This window comes from Pogona vitticeps, chromosome 1, assembly GCF_051106095.1.
Source record: "Pogona vitticeps strain Pit_001003342236 chromosome 1, PviZW2.1, whole genome shotgun sequence".
Lineage (NCBI taxonomy): Eukaryota > Metazoa > Chordata > Lepidosauria > Squamata > Agamidae > Pogona > Pogona vitticeps.
The window spans coordinates 310,277,963-310,302,836 of NC_135783.1; the positions used below are offsets into that span (position 1 = coordinate 310,277,963).

Consider the following 24,874-nt stretch of genomic DNA (forward strand, 5'->3'; position numbering starts at 1 on the left):
ATGAGATCACGAAGAGTCAGACACGACTAATGACTGAAGAACAAAACATATGTACATATGAATAGTATCTATACCCTTTCAAATAATGAGGATTATCAGTAAATTAAATTCTCTTACATACCCCAGGGAATTTTCATAGAATCATAGGCTGTTTGAGTTGGAAGGGATCTAATAAGGCCATTGAGTCCCAATCCCCTGCTCAATGCAGTAGTCTAGATCAAAGCAGATCTAACAGATGGTTGTCCAATTTTCTCTTGAATGCCTTTAAGCATTTACCACCTCCCGAGGTAACTGGTTCCATTTTCATACTGCTCCAACAGTTAAGAAGTTTTTCCTGATAATCAGCCTAAATCTGGCTTCTCCTAGCTTCATCCCATCATCATGTGTCCTGCACTCTGAGATCATAGAGAACAGATCCTGCCCCTCCTCTGTATGACTGCCTTTCAAGTATTTGAAAAGTGCTGTCTCCCCTCAATTTTCTGTTCTCAAGGCTTTTCTGCTAAGGCTCAAAATCTTGTTGTCACCCACTTTCCTGTTACCCACTTGGAGGCTGATTTACAGCTGTTTAAAATGTAACCATTATGAAAATGCCAAGCCAACTACTAGACCATGAGGGCATATGGGTGACATGTCATTCCACTGCCGGCTTGTCTCCAACCGTCAGGAAATAAATCCTTCAAACCCCACCTCATGCATAAGAATAGATGAATAATATTAATTGAGTGTATGCTATTGGGTTGCAGTTATAGCAGAGAAGCTGTGTATAAGTTTTTTGACTTTTTAAAGTTTCATGTTTCTTTAAGTTTTTTGTCTCATCTTTGCTTTATAAGGAAGTCAAGACCACGAACAATAGAAATGTTAGAATGATTCAATAGATGAAACAGAATAAATGAAAACCCAATTAACCATGAATTAGTTAATCTGCAAAAATAACCTGGTCTTAGCAGCTGCACAATGCACAAACATCAATACAATAACCCATTGCCACTACTATTTTTGTTTTTAAAAAATATGTCCAGTTTCTGCCAAACAGCAATATGAAAACAATCTACACAAACTTTATTGGGCTACAAGTGAGAAGGCTGTGTTTTGTGTAGTGACTAGAGAAGAGGGTATTTGTATACAATATCCCCACACAGCTGGACTTAATGAGGCACGTGTTTGGCAGTGGCCTCACTCATCCTTCCAATCATTCCCGGAGCTCAGCTCTCGGCTAGCCACTCTAGGCAGGGGGAGGGAGGACGAGTCTACCTGCACAGCTGCCAAGTGGCCAGCCAAGCGGGAATAGGGTGGAGCTCCAAGAGTGATTGGAAGGATGAGTGAGACTGCCACCACCGGACACGTGAGTGAATGGACCCTTGTTAAGTCCAGCTGCACAGGGATAGTCATATACAAATACAAATACCCCCCCATCTCTAGTAATGACCTGCTATTTATTTATTCACATTTTAATTTTATCTTTTTCTAAAGAGTGAAAGAAGCAATGGAACTGTGAAATAGCTTAATGTGAGAGATACTGGCTTTCCCAAAGTGGCCAAAGAGCTTCATGCCTGAGTGGAGATTTGAACTCAGTTTCTGCATTCCAAGTCCAGCAAGTCACCAACTACACCACACTGGCTCTTGGGCAACGAGGTATGGAACAAGTTCTTTCTATTAATACTGACTGTCTTCAAAAATATGACACCTTTGAGAATGACAAATTGATTGTGTGGATTTTGGGTTATTATTGTTGTTGTGGATTTTGCAATTCACTCCTTCAGACACATTGGGCAAAATCCTGCTGGAACAGTTATGCTGGTGTAAACCAGGTCCAAGTGCCACAAATAATTAATTTAAATGAATTGTAAGGTTCTATTCCCCCCTTCAGGTTCTGACACCCTGCTCTGCAGAAGCCTTTTGGGAGCCTCAAGGAATGGGTGAGAGGAGCCATGGATACCCTGTTTCCCCCCAAAATAAGAGCTAACCTGAAAATAAGCCCTTGTATGATTTTTCAGGATGCTCGTAATATAAGCCCAACCCCCAAAACAAGCCCCAGTCAAGTGAAGGCCCGCCATCCACCAGGGACTCATTGTACTTCCCTCCAGTCAATTAAGTCTTTCTCTCTCCTTTTTTCTTTGCTATTCCATCTTGGTAATCCTCTCTTTAAATTAATTGTTTTAAATTGAAATTTGTAATTTTATGATTTTATATATTTTTATACTGTTTTGTTTTATTTTGTAAGCCGCCCCGAGTAGACATGGTCTAGAGGGGCGGGGTAAAAATCAAATAAATAAATAAATAAATAAATAAATAAATACAGCAACCAGAAGTAGATGATATGACCATATTTGAATAAATGTACAGGATATTGTTGTACTGTACACGAAAAAAATAAAACATCCCCTGAAATGCATTTTTGGAGGAAAAATTAATATAAGATCATGTCTTACTTTCAGGGAAACACGGTAGTAAAAAAAATGGAGCCATATCATTCCGCCCAGAGACCTTTGGGTAGAGTGGGCACCATATAAGTTAAAAAAATAATTTAATTAAATAAATTCCCGGCAGCAGTGATCTGAAAACAGAGCCCTAGGAACTCTTGGAACCTTAAAGGGGAAGGGGAGATGGGAAACTTTCAGTTAATGTAAATTCATTATTTCTGGCACCCAGATCCAGTTTATGTCCATTATGTATAATATTGGGCCACAGCTTTATACTGTATACATATGCATGGTATGTGTATTGAACCAGGTAAAACGACAACTACATTCTTAACATTGGTACTGAGCTTTCAAGATTTATTTATTTATTTATTGAATTTGTACCCCGCCCATTTAGTCTACTGTTGATCATATTATTATGCTTGTAAAAAAAAAAAACTTCAGTTTTTAAGATATGAGTTTTAGAATGGCTACTGTGCAAACTGATATGAGGGAAGATGCCTCTTAAGGTAAGTGGTTCTCTGGTCAGTCATAGCATAAAAGTGTATGTCTGGCCATATAATTAAATTAAGTCAAGTTTCATGATACTTCTCAAGCACATCTCTTGTACACCATTTTAAAATACTTTACTTACTTTACTTTACTTTTATTAGACTTTTACCCCGCCCCCCTAGACAAAGTCTACTTGGGGCAGCTTACATAAATAGTGATCTGAAAGTCACCTAGTGTGAATGATCTTTTCCAGATCATTTACAATGCCACTCCTGCTTGCCACCATCTGAGGTTCTCAAAGTATAGTAATACCGATTCTGAACCTTTTTCTGCCTCATAGAGTTGACAACCAGCCAGTCATCAATGCTACAGATGTGCATCTACAGTCTTTCTTTATTCTTATAATATTCATCATCCATACCTTTGCAATTAAATAAACATTTTTATTATTATTTGTAGAGCTTCTGGCAGGCAGCCCAAACTCTTCTCTTGTCAGGTCTGTAGCTTTTAAATATATTGTTTAAAAACTGCTGTTTAGTCTTTTTTTTTTTTGAAAAGTTTCATTTCTACTTTTTACAGTGATTTTATTGTACATTGTTTTGCATACATAGATGATCAGAAAAGCAGTTTATAGCTATATTGAATGAATGAAATAGTAGCCTATAGTTTGTCTATATTTAGTTGGGCATAGTCCCAGGGACGTTTGCATCATATGCATTGGGAATAAACCCTATGAGACACAAAGGGAACGTTGTGGAGCTAAGTTAAGATTCGGTCAGTAACTTCTTTATCCATGAATTCTTGTCCACTTTCTAGAACTGTCAGGACCTTTACCATTATTTGCTGAAAGTCTTTACAATTTCTACTTCTTTGACCAGTTTACATAATGACTCGGAGTAGGGTAAAGAAAATGGTATCCAGCTGATTCACCAATGGAGTACTCAAACAAGTAATGAATTTTGTGTTTTAAAGCCATATTCCCTCAAAAACAGAACATTAGATTGCACAGAATATGAATATCCAGCACAGCAGGAAAAAAAATCACTGCAGTGTTAATAAAATAAAAGCTCCTTTTACAAAGAAGTTGAGAAGATCTATCAAGTAATTCTCCAGTGTTCACTTAAACATAAACAGCCTTTGCCGTGGTTCTATTTTTACTTTTGCCAGTAGAGATACATCTTGTTGGGTAAACATGTCTGTTGTTCTCCTTTTAAACTCTGTTTATTTCTGCCAACAGTTCAGGTCGAGTGAAGTATTCTAGTGAGAATCCATGCAGATGAATCATCTGAATGATTTTCTAAATCTAAGTAGGTGACCCAGAACAAGTAATGTATAAATATTCCTGGAAACAAATGCTAGCGAGTTTCTAAGTTGTAGTGTTTGTAATTTTTGACAAGTAATAAGCAGAAAACCCTACTATTCAGTTGTCCAATTGCCCAATTTATGAAGATTGTTTTCAAACTCTTCAGCCTCATTGAGATTTTACCATCCTAAAATATTTCTTTCATCTCTGGCTCTTCCTCCTTTTATAATGCATAAAGGGGCTTGTGTGAGTCTACCAATTAAATCTGTGATTAAGAGCAAGATGTTTGTGTGATCATTGAAAGTAAAAGCGAGAAAACCTGGACAAGCTCCTGAGAGTTTACAGCAAGTTTCCTAGATTACAGTGAGAATCTTTTACTTTCTGTTCTGTAACTATTCTAGTGCTATATTGTACAGCAGAGAAAGACCTGGCGGGGGAGGATGTCTTTTAACATCTCCTAAGTGATAAATTCTTGTGCAAGTACCCTCAAGGAAACATGGTATGAGAAGGAAACATGGTATCGTACTATGCACGTCTTACAGGGCCAGCCAAAGGTCTGCTGCTGGAGCTGTGAAAACCTCCATAACACAACTGATGCTGCATTTCCTCTCTGTGTGTGTGTCCTCTAGTCACCCTCATTTTACACCATGCTGGGAGACAAAACACTGATAGCACCTCTGCCCTCCAACCACTGCATGCAAAGGAAAAAAGGAAGGTAGAGGGGGAGGTTACTATGGCAGTGCCATGCCCTCCTACAGGAAAAGAGGAAGGCATAAGTAGCATCAGAGTGGCCTCCATTCCTCTGTTTCTAGAGATCTTCACTCCAAGGGACCAGACATGATAGGAGGGGCACCTGAATAAATTGCCTAGGCTGTGTGTGGTGCAGACAGTTTTTCAGGCTACCGTTCCCATCACATCTTCGCTCCAAAAGATCTGCTTAGAGCCTCCTGTGGATAGAAGGTTCTCCAACTATGGCCATGGCAGCTTTCCAGAGCAGCAGAGGCCCAGAAGTAAGAGAGTAGCAAATTTGCCATTCCATGCTGTGCTCTGCCACACAAAGTAACTGCCCTCTTGGGCTTAATAGGAACGGCCAACTCTGACATTTTGAGAAATCACTTCAGACTATAGAACTGTGATTCACAAATTTAATTTTTATTGGTCGTGCTGGATAGGATTGCTGGCACTTCTAGGCCAACAACATCTGGAGGACCAGAGTTGTCAGTCCCTACTTTAACTTCAGGAAGTTAAAGTTTCTGCGCTATTATCTCTTATATGTGTGTGTGTGTTCAGTCGTTTAGTCGTGTCCGACTCCTCGTGACCCCATGGACCAGAGCACGCCAGGCCCTCCTATCCTCCACCGCCTCCCGGAGTTGTGTCAAATTCATGTTGGTTGCTTCGATGACACTGTCCAACCATCTCATCCTCGGTCGTCCCCTTCTCCTCTTGCCTTCACACTTTCCCAACATCAAAGTCTTTTCCAAGGAGTCTTCTGTTCTCATGAGATGGCCAAAGTACTGGAGCCTCAGCTTCAGGATCTGTCCTTCCAATGAGCACTCGGGGTTGATTTCCTTTATAATTGATAGGTTTGTTCTCTTTGCAGTCCAGGGAACTCTCAAGAGTCTCCTCCAGCACCACAATTCAAAGGCATCAATGCTTCGGCGGTCAGCTTTCTTTATGGTCCAGCTCTCACTTCCATACAACACTACAGAAAAAACCATAGCTTTGACTATTCGGACTTTTGTTGGCAAGGTGATGTCTCTGATTTTTAAGATGCTGTCAAGGTTTGTCATCGCTTTCCTCCCAAGAAGCAGGCATCTTTTAATTTCGGGGCTGCTGTCTCCATCTGCAGTGATCATGGAGCCCAAGAAAGTAAAATCTGTCACTGCCTCCATATCTTCCCCTTCTATTTCCCAGGAGGTGATGGGACCAGTGGCCATGATCTTAGTTTTTTTGATGTTGAGTTTCAGACCGTTTTTTGCACTCTCGTCTTTCACCCTCATTACAAGGTTCTTTAGTTCCTCCTCACTTTCCGCCATCAGAGTGGTGTCATCTGCATATCGGAGGTTGTTGATATTTCTTCCTGCAATCTTAATTCCAGCTTGGGATTCCTCCAGTCCAGCCTTCCGCATGATGTATTCTGCATATAAGTTAAATAAGGGTGACAATATACAGCCTTGTCGTACTCCTTTCCTAATTTTGAACCAATCCGTTGTTCCATATCCAGTTCTAACTGTTGCTTCCTGTCCCACATATAGGTTTCTCAGGAGATGGATAAGGTGGTCAGGCACGCCCATTTCTTTTAGGACTTGCCATAGTTTGCTGTGGTCCACATAGTCAAAGGCTTTTGCATAGTCAATGAAGCAGAAGTAGATGTTTTTCTGGAACTCTCTGGCTTTCTCCATAATCCAGCGCATGTTGGCAATTTGGTCTCGAGTTCCTCTGCCCCTTCGGAATCCCGCTTGTACTTCTGGGAGTTCTCGGTCCACATACTGCTGAAGCCTACCTTGTATGATTTTGAGCATAACCTTGCTGGCGTGTGAGATGAGTGCAATTGTCCGGTAGTTGGAGCATTCTTTGGCACTGCCCTTCTTTGGTATTGGGATGTAGACTGATCTTTTCCAGTCCTCTGGCCACTGGTGAGTTTTCCAAACTTGTTGGCATATTGAATGTAGCACCTTAACAGCATCATCCTTTAGGATTTTAAATAGTTCGACTGGAATGCCATCACCTCCACTGGCCTTGTTGTTAGCCAGGCTTTCTAAGGCCCACTTAACCTCACTCTCCAGGATGTCTGGCTCTAGGTCAGCAACTATATTGTCTGGGTTGTCCGGGATATCCAAAACTTTCTGATATAATTCCTCTGTGTATTCTTGCCACCTCTTCTTGATGTCTTCTGCTTCTGTGAGGTCCCTTCCATTTTTGTCTTTTATCATGCCCATCTTTGCACAAAATTTTTCCTCTAATATCTCCAATTTTCCTGAACAGATCTCTGGTTTTTCCTTTTCTGTTATTTTCCTCTATTTCTTTGCATTGTTCATTTAAGAAGGCCCTCTTGTCTCTCCTTGGAAATACTAAATCAACCAATCACCTATCAACATCTGTTATTTCCAGCTTATTCTGAAAATAAGCTGAGTGATCCATTTTGGCTTCAGCCAGATTCCATATGCTAAAAAATGTATGGCCCAATGGCTGCTTATTTCCCCCAATACTCATGAGCCAGCTGTCAATGAGAAATACACTACGTTCACTTAACAACATCTTCTAGTGTCTCACTGCATCAGGCAAACCTCTATTGCTTCTCTCATTGGCCGTACAATCCACCACGAAAGGCAATTGTTTGAGTCTATCAGTTGAAGCTCTCTTTTTAAAATTAGTTCTATGCTCCATGTATGAACTTTGTGCCCCCCCCAGTAACACTATTTCTCTTACAGAATTGTAAATTTTGTCTGTGATTTTTTTGCTGATTTACTGTAATTTTAGCTTTAATAAAATAATTTTTTGAAATTGAATGTTACAACTTAAAGCTTGTTAGGAACAAAAACTGGGTCATCTAGCACTTTCACTTTTGACCAAAAGATGAGGAGGAGGAAAGTAAGAAGGAGAGACAGAAAAAATTCTTTCCTGTGTCCACATTCAAGCCTTGAAAGAAAGGAGGGCATATGTCTTCACGGAAAAATGCTGGAGGAATGGCAATTTTATTATTCTCACCTTTACTTCAAGGAGCTGAGGATAATGTATGCTCCTGTCCTGCCTTCCTGCTATGTTCTAATAAAAATAAGATATCAACATTGTGTAATGTGGAATGATAAACAGGATGGAGCAGTGCAACTGAAGAAATAAATGAGGATACCAAGCAGCTTGAATTAGACCACTTCCCAAAAAAATAAACAACAAATAAAGGTTTGATCTCAGTAGTATCTCCAGTTGTGCTTTTTCCTTTCTTGACCATTAGTTTAATTCATTTGTTACATATTGTCTGCAAGGCTGCCCCAGAACTGATGTCATATTTGTCTCTAATATTTGAATGCTCTTGAGTTGCTTCACTGGGAGAAAGGTGGCTTTAAAAAACTAAGAGAGATACAATGCAGTTAACATTTAGGCAAAGAAACTGTATTTTGTTTTTTGCTTTTTAAAAAATAATTGTAATTTTAAAAATATTTTAATTAGCTTGCAATTTGTCTGTAGGTTGAAAGTTGTAATAGAAGTTAATAAGTTAATAAACAAAATAATAATAACTGTGTGCCATCAGAATCAATTACAAATTATGGCAACGCATTTCTGGGGTTTTTAGGTAGAGACTACTCAGAAGTGATTTACCATTCCCTTTTGAGGGCATCCGGGGACTGTTTCGGCTTGCCCAAAGTCCACATAGGCCCACTGTTTGCCCGGGATACATGTGAGGAATTAAACTCCCAACCTCTGGCTTTGCAGCCAGATAGCTAAACCACTGAGCTATCCAGACAGTTAAACGGAAACTTGAGAATTAGAAAGATATATTGTATTTGCTGGCGTATAAGACTACTTTTTTGCCCTGAACATGCCTCTAAGTGGGGGGGGGGGGTCATCTTATACGCCGGGTGCACTTCAGTTGGGATAAACGTAGCTGCCCATAGTGGCCTTCTGATGCTCGCCTGGTGCCCATAGTAGCCTCCCGATGCCTGCCCACCTCATTCTACATACCGTCCAGTATTGTGCGGTATGCAGCACGGCTGCGGCAAGCATCAGCAGTGAGACAGGGGTGCCAGCCTTTTTGACGTGACCGGCTCATTCTGCTCGGCGGGAAGCAGTGGTGCTCCGGCCCGCCCCTTGTCTATGCAGAGCTCACACATGCGCACTTGCGTACTAGTGCCGGTCACAGGAAGATGCAGGGGCGGGCCGGAGGCACTGCGGTCGTGCTGCGGCCGTACAATGGTGACAATGAATAGCACCTTTTATTTGGTGTGTGGAAGGTATGCGGAAGAGGGGGTAGTCTTATACGGCGAGTATATAACTATATTTTGAGTGGAAATGTTGGGGGGGTCGTCTTATACGCCCAGTCATCTTATACGCCGGCAAATACGGTACTTAATCATAGTAACAGTACATTGTAGCTACCATTATTTCAGAAAGGGTCTGATATGTGTCCACTGGTCTTAAATGACATGCTGCAGTTTGAAATATAACTTGAAGTATAATATTGAAATGTTTGCAATTATAAAAATTGAACTAAAATGGTCTGTTCTTCACGAATCAGCTTTCTTCACGAATCAGCCTTCTGAAGAGTATGAGTACAGGGATAGAGATGGTGAACACCAGGAAGCAAACCATGCTGTGTATTAGCATCACCCTGTTTATAGATTCATTGTAACTCTTGACAAAGATAGCCTAAGTGGGCCTCCTGCTTCCATGCCATGCTGACATTTCTTTGTATTGACTGCTGCTAGATCCTTGTAATCCAGAGCCATGAGATCTTGTTCAACATGTTTGTCCCACTTGGTAGGCGTGTTTGTAAGTACTGAAAATGGCAATTAAATCTAATCATTCTTTGTGCTCATAACAATACATTTAAATCCTTTAACATCCTTTGATTTTATACATAAAGTTTGTTTTAAATAGAAAATTGTGTTCAGCTTCATAGTTTGATTATACTTTTACATGTTTATAGTGATAACAAAGTAAACTCACTTTAAATAGTGGGGCTTACTCACAAGTCAGATTCTACACAATTGTGTAGTGCTTCTTTATCTTTGACAGTTTAAGAAATCCATGTCTCCTTTCTGGGATATGTTTCATTGGTAAATGCTTGGGATGATGTATGCTTCCTGACAGTTGTGCCAGGCCTATGTAATGTGGATGACATAACGTTAGATGGGTAACAGTGTGAATCTAATCAGTTTGTGACATTTATGCATAAAAACAAGTAGTGCCCTCAATTAATATAGTTTAGTGTGAGCAAAGTGTCCTTAAGATGTTTTTGGAAAGTAGCATATGGTGAGGAGTGCTAAAAGGTGGTCACTTTGCCTACCTCTCCCGAAAAAAAATAAAGATGAAACTATATAGACTTTTTAAAAAAATATTACAATCCCAAATCAGATAAACAGATATGCATAATATATTCAACTAATGTTACAATTCCAGATGAAGTAGCTATCTGATTTAGAACTGTAGTATTATCTCACTGCATTCAAATCTATTTATCAATCCTTGAGAGACTCTTGGAAACAATTAATCATCCAACCATGGTTACAAAGACAAAAATCCTGACAGGTTTGGTGGGGCTTACCACCAAGGAAGCATACAGATACAAATATAATTTTGCTAGCCTAGAACAGCTCATTAACTGTTATGCACAATTTTTAAAGAAGCTTAAAATTTATTGGCATTGCAGAGTGGCTTTATGATTCCTGGCTTCCAAAATATAAACTGCATATATTCAAGGTGAATTAAGTTACACATCCCACATATTTATTAAAAGAAAAAAGAGAAGTCCTCGTAAGTTTTGAAGACATTTTTCATTTGACATATTTCATTTTGGAGTTAGGATGCTGACATCTAAAGGGAATAAGAGCTCAGTTTTGTAGTTTGCCCTTTGAGACATTTATCAGTAAAATCCTGTACAAGATTTCTGAAAAATAAGTCATGCTGATTTCAAGTGTGCCTACTTTCAGTTAGTGGTTGTAGGCTTGCAGGCTCACTGGTTCTAACTCTATTTTAACTCATTTTTGGCTCTGAATTGTATTTAATTTTTCCCTTGTAAAATGGAGCATCCTCTCTCTCTTCAGAGGTAATGTTCATGGGACATCCCCCTACTGTAATAGTGAATAAAGTTTTTTTTAAAAAACAGTAAATCAGTAGTAATCACAATCAAAGGAATGGTGAGAGTTCAACACACATAACAAGACAGCAAGCTAAATTGGGCTGAGATACAGTAATGGCCAAAAATATTGGCCCCCTTGCAATTCTGTCAGAAAATGCAACCCTTCTCTCAGAAAATTGTTGCAGTTGCAAATGTTTTGGTACTCACATGTTCATTTCTTTGATTTGAGTTGTAAGGAAAAAAAAACAGAAGAAAAGTCAAATCTGATACAATCCCACACAGAAACCCAAAAATGCACTGGCCAAAATTATTGGCACCCTTAACTTAATATTTGTTAGCACCCCCTTTGGAAAAAATAACTGAAATCAATCGCTTCCTGTAACCATGAATGAGTTTCTTACATCTCTCTAATGGAATTTTGAACCACTCTTCTTTTGCAAACTGCTCCACGGCCTTCAGATTTGGATGCCTTCTCCCAACTGCTGTTTTGAGATTTCTCCACAGGTCTTTTATGGGATTCAGATCTGGACTCATTGCTGGCCATTTCAGAACTCTCCAGCACTTTGTTTGTAACCATTTCTGAGTGGTTTTTGAAGTGTGTTTCAGGTCATTGTCCTGCTGGATGACCTCTGGTGGAGACGCAGCTTTCTGACACTGGCCACTACATTGCGCCCCCAAATTCTTTGGTAATAATCAGATTTCATGATACTATTCACACAGTCAAGGCATCCAGTGCCAGAAGCAGCAAAGCAACCCCAAAACATCTTTGAACCTCCACCAGGTTTGACTGTAGGGACTGTGTTCTTTTCTTTGAATGCTTCATTTCTTCTTCTGTAAACAGTGCCATAATGTCCTGCTTTTGTCTCATCTGTCCACAGTACGTTCTCCCAGAAGGATTGTGGTTTTGTCACATAAGTTTTGGCATATTTCAGTCTTACTTTTTTATGCCTTTGTGTCAACAGTGGTGTCCTCCTGGGACTCCTACCATAGTGTCCCTTTTCATTCAGATGGCAAAAGATAGTGCGAGCTGACACTGCTGTACCCTGTGTCTGCAGATCAGCTTTGATTTGTTGGGAAGTTAATCTGGGTTCTGTATCCACCATTCGAACAACCCTTTGTTGTAATTTTTCAGTAATTTTGCTCTTCTGTCCACATCCAGGGAGGTTAGCTCCCTGGAGATTTCCATGGGTTGTAAACCTCTTAATGATATTGCGCACAGTGGACACAGGAACATTAAAATTTCTGGAGATGGACTTCTAGCCTTGAGATTGTCAATGTTTTTCCACAGTTTTTTCTCTCAAATCCACAAACAACTCTCTACACCTCATTCTTTTCTCCATGCTGAGTGTCACACATAACACAAACTTTCAATCAATTTTTCTCCATCTTAACTGGTTGCAGGTGTGATTACTATAGTGCCCACACCATTTATTTGCAACAGGTGAGTCTAAATACATATTAAATACATACTTGAAAAGCAGTTATTTGTTACAATTTATTTTTCTTGTTTAGTCATTAAGTCATGTCCGACTCTTCGTGACCCCATGGACCAGAGCACTCCAGGCCCTCCTATTTTCCACTGCTTACCAGAGTTGGGTCAAATTCATGTTGGTAGCTTCGATGACACTGTCCAACCACCTATTCCTCTGTCGTCCCCTTCTCCTCTTGTCCTCACACTTTCCCAACATCAGGGTCTTTTCCAGGGAGACTTCTCTTCTCATGAGATGGCCAAAGTATTGGAGCCTCAGCTTCTGAATCTGCCCCTCCAGTGAGCACTCAGAGTTGATTTCCTTCAAAATGGATAGGTTTATTCTCCTTGCAGGCCAGGGGACTCTCAAGAGTCTCCTCCAGCACCACAATTCAAAAGCATCAGTTCTTCAGCTGTCATCCTTCTTTATGGTCTAGCTCTCACTTCCATACATCGGTACTGGAAAAAACAAAGCTTTGACTATGCGGACCTTTGTCGGCAAGGTGATGTCTCTGCTTTTCAAGATGCTGTCAAGATTTGTCATCGCTTTCCTTCCAAGAAGAAGGCGTATTTTAATTTCGGGGCTGCTGTCTCCATCTGCAGTGATCATGGAGCCCAGGAAAATAAAATCTGTCACTGCCTCCATGTCTTCCCCTTCTATTTGCCAGGAGGTGATGGGACCAGTGGCCATGATCTTAATTTTTTTGATGTTGAGCTTCAGACCATTTTTTGTACTCTCCTCTTTCACCCTCATTACAAAGTTCTTTAAATCCTTCTCACTTTCTGCAATCAGAGTGGTATCATCTGTATATCTGAAGCTGTTGATATTCCCTCCTGCAATCTTTATTCTGGTTTGGGCTTCATCCAGTCCAGCCTTTCGCATGATGTATTCTGCATAAATTAAATAAGTCTGGGACAATGTACAGCCTTGTCGTACTCCTTTCCCAATTTTGAACCAATCAGTTATTCCGTATCCAGTTCTAACTGTTGCTTCCTGTCCCACATTCTCAGTTTAGGCTCCTCAATACCTGAACCTATGAATGGTTCTAGGATTTTCCACTGCTCAGTGTTTTTTTGTGAATGGAGTCAGCACAAGGGGGTATCTTGACTGCTGACATCGGTGTCATCAACATTCAGTCTTCTCTTTGCTATGTAAAGTTTTGTATCCATTTTTATGTTGTGCAGCAGAAATTGAAAATTCAATAGAATAATGCAATCTAAACTTAAAATTTCTAAATGTAAAAGACCTCTTGACATAAAGGATGCCAAGCAGTACAGGACATTGATATACACAATTTATGTTGTGAGAACAATTGTTGTAAGTGGAAACAACATTTTTAAAGGGCCATTCTGAGCCCAATATTACCTGTTATCTCAAATTTAAAGGCCAGACTGATTTAAACTGCCTAGCATGCCAAACTGTTAATGAAAAAGTCATGTAAAATGCAAGTCAATCTGTATGTTGCTAACAATATGATTTAAAAATTACTGTCACCTAACATAGTTGAAGTCAGGCACAGATATTTATTAATTGCGATTTACAGCTTTGCCCAGAATATATTCATTCATGAGAACAGATTTCTGCAAATTATGGGTATAATTTATGCAAAATAATCTTTATCACTGTGATTGTTTTATTGGGTTTCCAGTATGCTACCATTTTAAAATATAGGGGCATTATTTTTTATCAAAACTGCTAAGGGTAAGTTAATATATCAAGACTCCATCTAAGAAGAACTCAGTGAAGTGTGTATAGTAATAGACTATAGGGATACTCTCAGTCAATCTACATCTACTTAAGTGGATTATCACAGAAATAGATCCAAACATTTTTGCTTTCTTTATCATAGTGTATACACATCTAGTAATGTAACCTTTTTTTTTTTCATTCTTAGCCTCACTGTCAAACTGAGCAATAACTCCTTTTTGAAAGCTGGGAAGTTCCACATATCCCACAGTATCGATCTTGGTCAACCACATCCCTATCCAGAATTTTATCATTTGTGTTAGTACTGTATTAATTTCTAGAGAGGAAAAAAAAGCTGAAGTGATTCCTCTTAATACATGATGGGTGGAGATGACTGGTTTTATCTCTTTAGTACAGGGGTCAGGGAACGTTTTTACCTTTTACCCCCCCAAAAAATTTATATACACCGACATTACCCCCTTGATTCGTAAGGAAGGAAAGCATACATTATTTGAATTTATAATATTATTGAATCCACACAGGCTGTGTACCGAACTAGCAGGATGCACTAAATTTGATAAAGATGTGCACTATTTTTGCTGGAACACATTGCACTCCAGCCATGGTGTGGTATAGGGAGTAGTAAGGTGTCCAACGTGCCCAGCAAGTTGCATTACATTTTTGCTAGCTCGCAAAGGATTTAATCATCATCAGTGGTTGCCAGAGTGCTCCTAGCAATGACATGCTTGCTAGAGACAGCCAACGCAGAATGGGGGGGGGGGGGTCTTTCCCTACCACTTTAATCATTCTATGTGTGGTGTGAAAAAAGGAACAAACCATGCTGTATTTTTGAGAGCTTGAAATCCACAAGCACCAGAAAAACTTCAACAAAAAAGAGGAAAGTTTGAAACTCAACAAAACTTGGCTCCCAGCTCTCAAAAATACAGCATGCAAAAGGTCACGAACTCTACCCAACCACAAGGTCAAGGGGATCACTACCATCAACCACAGTGACAGATAATCTCCTTATCACAACAATACACCCACAACAAAACACACTAATCACTTATCCACAGAAAACAATATGCCCACAACAATACACACTAATCATCCCAACTCAAAGCCATAAATACTCCATGGCCTAGCCAAACTACAACAGAGCACAGTTTGCTATCCTCTGAAGATGCCAGCCACAGAGACTGGCGAAACATTAGGAAAAACCACCTTCAGAACACAGCCAAGAAGCCCGAAAAACCCACAACAACCATTAGAACCCGGCCGTGAAAGCCTTCGCGAATTCATGTTAGTAGCTTCGATGACACTGTCCAACCATCTACTCCTCTCTCATCCCCTTTTCCTCTTGCCCTCACACTTTCCCAACATCAGGGTCTTTTCCAGGGAGTCTTCTCATGAGATGGCCAAAGAATTGGAGCCTCAGCTTCAGGATCTGCCCCTCCAGTGAGCATTCAGAACTGATTTCCTTTAGAATGGATAGGTTTGTTCTCCTTGCAGTCCAGGGGACTCTCTAGAGCCTCCTCCAGCAGCACAATTCAAAAGCATCAATTCTTCGGCGGTCAGCTTTCTTTATGGTCCAGCTCAAATTTCCATACATTGCTACTGGAAAAACCATAGCTTTGACTATGCAGACCTTTGTCGGCAAGGTGATGTCTCTGCTTTTTAAGATGCTGTCTAGGTTTGTCATCACTTTCCTCCCAAGGAGCAGGTGTCTTTTAATTTTGTGGCTGCTGTCACTATCTGCAGTGATCATAGAGCCCAAGAAAGTAAAATCTCACTGCCTCCATATCTTCCCCTTCTATTTGCCAGGAGGTGATGGGACCAGTGGCCATGATCTTAGTTTTTTTTTTATGTTGAGCTTCAGACCATTTTTTGTACTCTTCTCTTTCACCCTCATTATGAGGTTCTTTAATTCCTCCTCACTTTCTCCCATCAGAGTGGTATCATCTCCTTATCGGAGGTTGTTGATTTTTCTTCCCGCAATCTTAATTCTGGATTGGGATTCCACCAGTCCAGCCTTTCACATGATGTATTCTGCATATAAATTAAATAAGCAGGGGGACAATATACAGCCCTGTTGTACTCCTTTCCCAATGTTGAACCAATCTGTTGTTCCACATCCAATTCTAACAGTTGCCTCCTGTCCCACATATAGTTTTTTCAGGAGATAGATAAGGTGGTCAGGCACACCTATTTCTTTAAGGACTTGCCATAGTTTGCTGTGGTCCACACAGTCAAAGCCTTTTGCATAGTCAATGAAGCAGAAGTAGATGTTTTCCTGAAACTCTCTGGCTTTCTCTATAATCCAGTGCATGTTAGCATGTTACCATGTTAGGTCTCTAGTTCCTTTGCCTCTTCGGAATCCAGCTTGTACTTCTGGAAGTTCTCGGTCCACATACTGCTGAAGCCTACCTTGTAGGATTTTATTTATTTATTTATTTATTTATTTATTTATTTATTTATTTATTTATTTATTTATTTATTTAATTTATATGCCACCCACACTACCCAAAGGTCTCTGGGCGGCTTACAGCATCCAAAATACAACAAAGATATGCAACAATTAAAATACAATTAATATATATATAAATATGCCATTGGACCCACAGCTAATATTATTTCAGTTAAAAGCCTTCTGGAACAGAAGCATAACCTTGCTAGAGTGGGAAATGCTGCAATTTTACGGTAGTTGGAGCATTCTTTGGCACTGCTCTTCTTTGGGATTGGGATGTAGACTGATCTTTTCCAATCCTCTGCCCACTGTTGAGTTTTCCAAACTTGCTGGCGTATAGAATGTAGCACCTTAACGGCATCATCTTTAAAGATTTTGAATAGTTCAACTGGAGTGTCATCACCTCCACTAGCCTAGTTGTTACCTAAGCTTTCTAAGACACACTTGACTTTACTCTCCAGGATGTCTGGCTCAAGGTCAGCAACCACACTATCTGGGTTGTCTGGGATATCCAAATATTTCTAGTATAATACCTCTGTGTATTCTTTCTACCTCTTCTTGATGTCTTCTGCTTCTGTGAGGTCCCTGCCATTGTTGTCCCTTATCATGTCCATCTTTGCACAAAGTGTTCCTTTAATATCTCCAATTTTCCTGCACAGATCTCTGGTTTTTCCTTTTCTATTATTTTCCTCTACATTTCTTTGCATTCATTTAAGAAGGCCCCTTTGTATCTCCTTGCTATTCTTTGGAAGTCTGCATTCAGTTTTCTGTAACTTTCCCTATCCCCTTTCATATTGTTTCCCTTGTCTTCTTTGATAATTGTAAGGCCTCGTTGGACAGCCATTTTGCTTTCTTGCATTTCCTTTTCTTTGGGATGGTTTTTGTTGTTGCCTCCTGTACAATGTTACAAGCCTCTTTCCAAAGCTCTTCAGGCACTCTGTCCACCAAATCGAATTCCTTAAATCTGTTCTTCACTTTCACTGTGTATTCATAAGGGATTTGGTTTAGATTATATCTGACTAGCCCAGTGGTTTTTCCTACTCTCTTCAGTTTAAGCTTGAATGTTGCTATGAGAAGTTGATGATCAGAGCCACAGTCAACTCCAGGTCTTTTTCTCTTGACAAAACTCTATTAGCCTTTGCCCTGCTTCGTTTTGAACTCCAAGGCCAAACTTACCTGTTATTCCTTTTATCTCTTGACTCCCTACTTTATCATTCCAGTCCCCTATAATGAGAAGAACATTTTTCTTTGGTGTCAGTTCTAGAAGGTGTTGTAAGTCTTCATTGGCTTTAGCCGCCCAGAGTAGTCAGTTGACTAGATGGGCGGGGTATAAATGCAATAAGTAAATAAATGAATGAATGAATGAATGAATGAATGAATAAATAAATAAATAAATAAATAAATAAATAAATAAATAAATAAATTTGTGAATTTCAGTCTCCTCAGCATTGATGGTTGGTGCATAAACTTGGATGAATGTGATGGTGAAAGGTCTGCCTTTCGTATTGAAATCATTCTATCATTATTGAGATTATATCCCATTACAGCTTTTCCCACTCTACTCCGTTCCTTCTATGGGATTCTTGCCCACAATAGTAGATATGATAATCATCTCAATTGAATTCGCCCATTCCTATCCATTTTAGTTCACTGACGCCCAAGATGTCAATGTTTATTCTTGCCAACTCCTGTTTGACCACATCCAGCTTACCAAAGTTCGTAGATCTTACATTCCAGGTTCCTATGCATTGGTTTTTTTGTGTGTGTTTTTTTTTGCAGCATCAGACTTTCCTTTCCCTTCCAGGCACGTCCACAGCTGAGCGTCTTTTCGGCTTTGGCCCAACCACTTCATTAGCTCTGTAGCTACTTGTACTTGTCCTCCGCTCTTCCTCAGTAACATGTTGGATGCCTTCCAAAGTGAGGGGCCCATCTTCCAGCGTCATATCCTTTAGCCTTTTGTTTCTGTTCATGGGGTATTCTTGGCAAAGATACTGGAGTGGATTGCCAATTCCTACACCACTTGGGTCACGTTTAATCAGAACTCTCCAGTATGACCTGTCTGTCTTGGGTGTCCCTGCACAGCATAGTCCATAGCTTCTCTGAGCTACTCAAGCCCCTTCACCATGACAAGGCAGCAATCCATGAAGGGGAGTGTGTATATACAGAGACATAAAATGTAAAAATTTCCAAGCTATTTTTTTGGAAACAGTAGTCAATCAATTGTTTTGTCATATTTGAATTCAGCACATAAAAATACATAACAGATAGCACATTTTATCTCCAAAGCAGACAACGTATAAAAAATTATCGACCAATATAAGCTGAGAAATCTTCAGAATGCAAGTCTTCAGAATCCATGTGTGCAAGTGTCTCTTGCCTCTCATATGTTATTAGACTGCAGTTCCCATTATCCCTCACCATTGACAAGGCTGGGTAGAACTGATGGGAGACACAGACTGCTCTGCTTTGCTGTACAAACTGTGAGATGTATAACAACAAATCTCCAGAACAGAAGAAGTGGGCATTGTTTCACAAGCTATACCTTCCAGACAAAGACATAGTGCTTTACTGCTTCTCTCATAGGAACAACTTCCACATTAGTCAAAGATAAGACTCAGCTTTCCAGGAGCATTTTATATATTTAGAGTCTGCATTTAGTCTCCCAGGAATCTGTGACATCTGTAAACAAAAGATTCTCAGCATGATAGATTCAGAGACACCATGTTGCATTTTTGTGCAAAACGTATATGAAAAATGAACCTTGCTGAAGTTACTCAATGGCATATAGAAAGAAAAACAACAGTAGCCTCAAAAGTGCACAGTCCTGTAACCCAGAGCAGGCCAGACTTCTGGCTTCTACAATGGGCCTCATTTTTACTAGAACTCCAGTTAAAGACAAGTACCAAAAATAGATGTATGGGCAGAGATATATTGTTAAAATTAAGGAACAGAGCCTGTTGGCACATTTCCAATGCAAGGATTTCTTTTCAGTATGGAAACTTCAGATTTTTTTTTTCACACAAAAATCCAGTTATATTTCTTCAATCTACTTATCCAGTGTCACGTACCCCCAGTGACCCCTGTATGTTTTGCCTCTCACACAAGCTCACCTTTGCACACGACTTATTCTTTACTCCTTTTTCGCTGCCACCAGAGGATATTATCCTCACTATATCAATTATGAGTCTCACACTCTTGCTGCCAAATAAAACAAGGTTTATTTAAGGATAAATAAGTGAATCACAGAAGGAAAATCATGGATGTTCTATTATCATTCATTCATTAAACGTGGATTTGATTACTTATAAGCTTGCTTGTACTCATTTACTTTAATCAAGATCTCAATATTTTCTGACTGTCAATGTACTTCTAATTCCTTTTAACTCTTTAATATTCTTTAACTAACCAACTGTCCAATATCTTGTCTAACCACTTCACAGTCTTCTCTCTAACTGTCTAAACGCTTCACCATCTTGTCCCTAACTGACTCTCTGTCACACTCTAACTGCCTTTCTGGCACTCCCTCCGCCTCTCCTGTCCTGTCATAGGCTCCTGTACTAGAACTCTAAAATGACTGACAGGAGTGATGTGTGGGCTGTCCACCACATCCAGTTTATCTTAATTGCAGCAGCCTAATTTAGAAACAAAATAAACAGACTTTTACTTGTTGATCATGTTAGTAGGAAATCCTTGGTGATCTGCTCCAGATACCTCAAACATCAATCAGTAGATCCCAGCCTACTTTACAATGGAATTCTCTAGGCAAAGAATGGGCAACATTAGTAGATGCTAGAGCCAGTTTTGTTCTCCCCAGTGCTTGCAATGGACTGCTTCACCAACCACTGAAATTGAGGAACAAATTGTGCCACCAGAATTTTGTGACATTTAAGAGAGACAATTTTTAAAGCTTAAGACTCCTGAACTACATTACAGCAGTTTCACATCAAAGTTTGAACCAATTACATATAGAAAAATAGATATAGATACACATGTGTGCATATGAGCACACACATTCTGGATAGTGCAATTTTGGAACAACTGTGGACTGCTTTTTTGGTACAATTGTTCTTTTTTTACAGAGAAAGTGTTACTTTCAGATTTCTAGACCTAGTCATACAAAGGCATGAATCTTAAACAATGACCATTTCTCAGCCTGGCTTATCTTATAGATAAGACAAGTGTTTTATGTGCTAATAAGTATTATGTAAACAAATAATAATAACTGGACCTTAAAAAATCCAATGTAGTGAGCATGTTAGAGTATTCAGCCAGCATGCTTGTCTTCAAATAATCCATCCCACCTGGCTTTGCACTTAACACACCGAATGGTTATCTAGCACTGTTAATCCTCCTTGAAGAATTTCACTGTCCCATACCAAAAATTAATTTCCACAAGGTTTCTCTTTTTTTCATGGGGTGGAGAGAGGAGGAGACATCATCAACCCCATCCTCATGATGCTACCTTCTTATACCTGGATGTTGTTCTTTTCGGTATTTATGAACAGGCACTCAGAGAACAATGTACATTATTTATATGCATGGTAGCTATGAGATGTTTCTGCAGTTGCTAAGAGCAACAGAGCTAGTGTCTTAAATTTATATGTAGGAGTTCATCAGAATTCTCTATACACATTGTGGTTTTATTGTTTTGTTTTCTTTTTTAAGGGGGTGACAATAATCTTAAAACCCTAAATTGCAGGCTAGCATCCATTTGTGGTCTTTGACAAGTTTTTGTATTGTAGGGAGTCTTGTTGCATTCCAACTGCACATCTCTGAGGGTTTACAGTGTTCCCTTGTTTTATTTTATTCCTTTGCAGCCTGAAAGCATTCCTCAGAGGGCTGGGGAAACAAGTTTTCAGTGTCATAGTTGGCTACAAGGGAGAGAGAAAGAACGTCCTGAAACTTCTGCAAGTTTAGTATTGGCCTAATTCATCATTGCTGCATTTAAATGGTTGTTTCTTAGTTGATAAATAGGAAAAATTTGTCTCGGCTCAAGTATAGTAGCTTTTAAAAAAATCCTTTTTCTCAAATATGTGTTTCTTCTATACATCCCTGAGGAGTTGCTGGGTTTCTGTGTCTTATTTTCATCTTAGGTTTAACTGTCCTTTTCACCTTTAAATTTCCTTTATCTGAAGTTGAATTAACTTTCCCACTGATAGGCAGACTGCCATAGTTTTTTTCCAAGATAGTTTTTGTCAATTATGAGTTATTCTGTAACCTTTTATTTCAGCTACTCTGGTTGTTCCATTGCTTCCCTGGAGTTTCACACACATTCATAAAAGAATAAAGAAAAGTCTTAGCAAGGGCCCAGAAAAATGTGGAAACGTAAAGCAAATTTGCTTATTTGAGATAACAACCAACGTGTGACTAATTCACATATGAAAATGAATGTTTTGAGAATGTAGGATGAGTAGAACTGCACAGTAAGATCAAGAAGCTGAGTGTTTGCTCTGACATATCTCTCACCTCAATTTGAGAAATAAGTTTAAGAGAACTTAACTTTGAGAAATAAATTTGAGACACCAGTTTGTGTCAGTTCTGCCTGTGTTTATTCATACGTCTCTGCTATCCTGTTCCTATAATTTTAAAATTGGCATAATTTTCAGTATAGGTTTTTAATTATGAAATTCACATTTATACACGCTTTATCTTAAACTATATAGAGAGGATATATTTTATCTTAAAATGGCAGTTTTCTGTATTTTAAACCAAAATACACATTTTAATATACACATTGATACATTTTCTGTATCAAAATTTGGGTAAGTGTGGATCCGTGTGTTGCTTATGTCACTTTATTTAACAAAAAAACAAAAAAACTAAAAGGAAAGTCACTGGGGCTCTGAATGATGGCTGAAGGGAAGGGGACTTTGTCAGCCCTGCCCCATATTCGACACATGACACCATCTCCCCACCACCACCACTATTTTTGGCTTAGTGCTTGCTTGGGGGAGGGTGAAGAGATGTGTGGAAAGTAAGTGAAAGCAACTTTTGAAATAAACAGCTGGACTGGAGACTGGCCTTATTTGGGCTGCCTGCTCAGGCCAGTGCCACTTTCTCACTGCCACTTCACAATGGAAAAGAGGGATTGACCAACTGACTCCATAGGCTTCATCTGCACAAGGCAGCAGAGCCCCAGCTGAGGGGAAAAGAAGCCTTATATCCAATTTTCACTCCCATGTTTTCCCCTCCCACTTGTATCACCACCCCAAGCATACCACACTGCCACTGTCCTCCACTGTTGTTACTGCTGCCTCCTTAGTTACAAGTATACCAGGCAAATCTTATAGGTGAGGAAACCAGTGATCCAAAGTCCTGTCTGGACCTTTCTCGCAGGAGAAAAAAATATCAGTCAGTGTGAACAGACAGATCGCTAAAGTGAGAGTTAAAACAGATCACACCAATTTCAAGAACCTTTTAAGCGCAAACCAGACTGTTCCAATGTCTCCCATCTGGACATGCACTTACTATCATTGTATCCCACCAACATTTTTTTGTTTGTGTGTTTGTTTCTGACTGATTTTTTTTTAAAAAAATATAGAGCTAACAACTACCTTTATTAGTCTTTCTTGCGGCTGTTTGCAATGCTGAAGGTGCTGGATGCTTTTCATTTGAATTTTTATAACAACGTGAAAAGCACCTTATATTTTCAATGTGTGGTAGAAATTCCAAAGAAAAATCAAGCTACATATCATTTCCATCTCTTAGTTGCATCATGGTTTCAGAGACTACTTAGAAGTGCACAAGGAAACCCAATCAATATAAGCACTACTGAACTTTATGGCATTTTGTGATGAACACATTGCCTGCGCTGAGAATTGTGCATTAAAATATTTTCCCTGTTTGTGCATAAATAATGTTAGGACAATGTTGGGTTCAATCCTTGGCTCACACTTCACCCCAATGCAGTATTAAAATACACATGATTTAAAGTTATTTCTTTGATTTATTCTTAGAATGAAGGGCTAATGATTCATAAAAATGGATGTTATTACTTTGGTACAGTAGATGTATTTGTTATAAGAATTTCTTTTAAGTATAAAACAGTAATACACTATTTATTCTCCTGTTCACCACTGAAACATTCCATTAAACTAGCTGAAGTTCTTTGAACTAATTTGAATTGAGTATTTTTATCCTAGTAAAGTTCATTAAATCTCTTAATGCGTCAGTAGCAAGTACTGTAAATCAGCCTAAAATTAATGCAAAAAGCTTTAAATTGCTCATCCTCTTAAAAATGGTTTCAAATGTGCTTATGCACAATAAATGTATTGGCAATGTAAAGTATTCTCATTCAAATGAGTGATTTACAAAATTTCAGTACAGAGCTTTCATTTCACGGAGATGCTTTGGAAAGAGAAGAACATTTGCATTTCACTAATGTTTGCCTCTTTGCCTTTTTCTACTTTAATTTGTGGGTAATTCAAAATAAGAAAACACCTTCTACTTACTGTTTTTAAGTTCTTAAAGAATCAGAGGTAGGAATAATTTGACAGGGAAATGAATGGATTCTTCTTTGCTTAATTCCAGAAATCCTCATTTCACAGTTTCTACCAACACCACAGAATTCACCTTATCCCCACACATTTTGGGTACCAAAACCAAATCATTCTTAGGCTAGTTAAGGATATAAGAAAAGGTCTGCCTTGTCCAGCATCCTGTTTTGTGCTATATCCAACCCAGATGTCTCTGAGAAATCCATAAGGAGAACAGGAAATCCTCCTACTGATCCTCAGAACGAGCATCCTCCCACCGTTTGTCAGAAACTGATATTCATAATGCTTTAATCCTGGAAAATGTTTATTGTTGCCAGCTTGGGTTTGTGCCATTTAGTCATAACTGACTTGTAGCAACCCTAATAGGGCTTTCAACCTAAGTAAAATATTTAAGCAGTGGTTTTACCAGTTTCACTCCCCAGTGAGTTTCTGTGGTGAAGTGGGGATTCAAACCGAGGCCTCCTGAGTCCTAGTCTGTCAGTCTATCCACCACACCACTTTGGCTACCCTGTTGTTGCTAAACAGTCTCCATTTTGAGCAGAGAGTGCTTTCAAGAAATGTCTGCCATCTGAGCTATCAGTAAGGCATGGGAAATGGTTAGCCCTGCATCTGTGGGTGGAAATTTCTGTGGATGAGCCAGCAGGAATTAGCCCTTTTAACTGAAATGTTCTACATCATATTAAACAATCTTCTGGACTGCAAGAGGCCATTCTTTACAAACCAAAGGATTTTGGTAAGACCTAAC

The 24,874-nt window shown here is 39.3% G+C and overlaps 2 protein-coding genes across 9 annotated transcripts in view; one reads left to right on the plus strand and one right to left on the minus strand.

Annotated features, from left to right (window-relative positions):
- Nucleotides 1-24,874, minus strand: part of LOC144588704 (uncharacterized) — a 654,446-nt gene that overhangs the window by 286,079 nt on the left and 343,493 nt on the right. The window lies entirely within an intron of this gene.
- The window catches only part of LOC144588716 (uncharacterized), a 64,222-nt gene that overhangs the window by 6,957 nt on the left and 32,391 nt on the right, over nucleotides 1-24,874 (plus strand). For 4 of the 8 annotated variants that reach the window (XR_013544396.1, XM_078392031.1, XM_078392019.1 and 1 more), the window contains exons 2-3: nucleotides 1,471-1,632; nucleotides 3,372-3,408. Coding sequence is in view for 3 of the 8 variants with exons in the window: in XM_078392031.1 (XP_078248157.1) it covers nucleotides 1,547-1,632; nucleotides 3,372-3,408 (123 nt within the window). In the remaining 5 variants the exon portion in view is untranslated. Of the gene's footprint in view, nucleotides 1-1,470; nucleotides 1,633-3,371; nucleotides 3,409-9,638; nucleotides 23,747-24,874 lie in introns of those variants that run through there. The other 4 variants (XR_013544406.1, XR_013544403.1, XR_013544404.1 and 1 more) reach the window with 2 other exon arrangements.